Source organism: Penaeus japonicus, unplaced genomic scaffold (genome assembly GCF_977035675.1).
Source record: "Penaeus japonicus unplaced genomic scaffold, GWHDUDI00000001_assembly GWHDUDI00000002, whole genome shotgun sequence".
NCBI classification, from domain to species: domain Eukaryota; kingdom Metazoa; phylum Arthropoda; class Malacostraca; order Decapoda; family Penaeidae; genus Penaeus; species Penaeus japonicus.
The window spans coordinates 48,244,662-48,247,161 of record NW_028234404.1 but is presented as its reverse complement, the minus strand read 5'-3'; the positions used below and the strand labels follow the sequence as shown (position 1 = coordinate 48,247,161).

General features: G+C 36.9%; 1 protein-coding gene across 2 annotated transcripts in view; it reads left to right on the top strand.

Annotated features, from left to right (window-relative positions):
- Window positions 1–1,989, top strand: part of LOC122243503 (uncharacterized) — a 16,110-nt gene extending 14,121 nt beyond the window's left edge. Inside the window, exon 4 of one of the 2 annotated variants that reach the window (XM_086552382.1) lies at window positions 432–1,989. In XM_086552382.1, the coding sequence (XP_086408508.1) occupies window positions 432–592 (161 nt within the window). In that variant the 3' untranslated portion in view covers window positions 593–1,989. The remainder of the gene's footprint in view (window positions 1–431) is intronic. The other variant, XM_043001108.2, reaches the window with a different exon arrangement.
- The last annotated feature ends 511 nt before the right edge of the window (window positions 1,990–2,500 follow it).

Here is a 2,500-nt window from a genome sequence, read left to right as displayed (position 1 = left end):
CCCCACCTATATATTTTTTTTTCTTCTAATCTTTCCACTAAACAATATCTTGACTTTTGCACCCGATAAATTCTAAAATTTTGCAGCTAGTATTACTAACCTCCCTCTTAAACTTTCCTCTAACCTCTTCAATAAACAAAATTATATTCTTTCTAGCAAGTGTCTGACTTCTCCTAACTCTTCTCTTAACCTTTTCAGTAAACTTCACAAATTTCCTGGACTTTCAACCAAATAACTTCTTAACCATTACATTCCCTTGTCTCAAACTTTCCAATAGACATAACTAAATATACCACAAAACCCACTAAGCTTTCCTAACCTTTCCTAACTTTCCACTTTCCCCACCCATTCAACCGACCTCCGTCCACCTAGACTTTTTCCACCGATCAGTCTTTCCAGTCTTTTAATCTCGCGCCTCTCCCTCTCGACAGACTTGCCGGTGGAGGCCCACGACGTGCATGGAGGGAACATCCGGGAACTCGTCCGGCACCTCCTGGCCACCTCCAACCCCACGTCCCTCCCCCCCACCCGCATAGAGAACGCCCGGACCCTCCCTTCATTTATACAGAAACTGTGCAAAAGGAAGAGTTGAAGACGGAGGAAGAAATGAAGTGGAAGAGAGAGAGAGAAAAAGGCAGAGAAAAAGGGAGAGAGAGACAGACAGACAGACAGAGACACCATGAGGGTGAGATAAGAGATAGAGCTATGTGTTTAGAAACTAAATGATAAAAGTGTAAAGAAAATTTAATATATAGAAAAAAACAGATAATGTACAAGTGAGTCAGCTCGGTGGAACCCCCCAGCACTTCTGCCAGAACAGACTGAAAACGTGTTCATGTTAAGGTTCCTCTCCTCTTGGACCAAGGCCAACTAGTCTTACACTTTTCTTTGAGATTTTTTTTTTATCGTTTTATTCTGTGAACTATAAGTGTGAGCGTGGAATTCTCACGAATGTCTTTCATCATAGTTTTGCTGTTGTTGTTGTTGTTTTTTTGCGTTACCCTCTTTTTACGTGTTATGTTATGTGTGTATATATGAATACTCCACTGATGCATAGACGCTATTATTTAATCTCCGAAGCTTGCATAATCTCTCTCCCATTCTCTCGTTGCCGGCGTTTCGGTCGTATCGGCAACATGCGACTTTATCTGGCGTAATGCAACACGACAGGTATCAATGGGAAGTTCACATCACCTTGCGAATGAGAAATTGCCCACGATGAAAACGCAACATTGGAAGGGAATTATAATCATCTGCAGTTACGCACAGGCTCTGATAGCATGAAGGAAGATGAGACAATGTAACTGAAGTTTTCATGCCGTGTCTGTGAAGTTGCCGCAATAGTTTGGATTCAAAAGCTTTCAGTCTTTTTTTTCTACTATCATTCCTTTTTATTTTTTTCATGTCGGGAAGATTATTTTGATTCGTGTTCAGTCTCTCAAAATATGAGTTTTATTCGGAATTGTCATGGTATCGATTTTGGTCTTCGTCAAGGGAGTAGGGGAGGGGAGGGGGGGAGGGTATAGAGACCTCAACAGCCGTACGTATTCTAATGAGTTACCCATTGCCAAGTAAATCAAGTACACGAGACCTCAACAGATGTACGTACGTAAATACCTTAATGTACATACATACTGTTCAGCAATCATCATCAGCATATAGAAGAAACAACCATTAAATCAATGTAAAACCTGTAACTTATATGCTACCTAATAATCTCATCTTTTGAAAGCCTTTATATATCGTATAAGAATCCCACGGAAAAAGACTCATAAATTCCTATCACAAAAGCTGACTTCTTACAGGCATTTCCAACCGAGACCCGCGACGCATTTTATGTACAGTCATCGCTAGTTATAATAACTCATGTAAGTGGTGATAACATTGCTTTATTTCTCATATAATTGTGCCAAACTGTGTATATAATGTATAGATTATTGTTAGTACATTTAATCCACAAAGGAAGTAAAATAAATACAGTTTATACTTGCTGTTGTTTCATACCCTGAGTGAATCTGATAAATAAAACTTGGGTCTTCTGAGCTGTGTTTTTTTTTGTGGTAATGATAATAATAATAATAATATCATATCATTGTTATTGTTATCACCGTCATTATTATCTCTTATATTATTGTTATTAGTATTATCGGCACAACTAGTATAATTACTATTGTTATTGTTATTGATGTTAGTAGTAATAGTAGTAGTTGTGGTAAGAGCACTATTATTATCTTTATTCTCCCCTTCCTTCCTCTCCTCCTCCTATCCTTTTCATCATCATCATCATCATTAAAACATCATCTCACCATTAGTACCATAATGCATATTTTTTTATTAATAGTGTCATTCTTATCATCATTATAATTTTCCTTATAATTGTAATATTGTTGTTATTGTTATCATAATAGTTTATTATTAGCATTGTGTGGATACTCATTGTTATTGTTATTATCATCGTTGTTATTACCAATATCATTATCATCATAATAAGTATTATTAT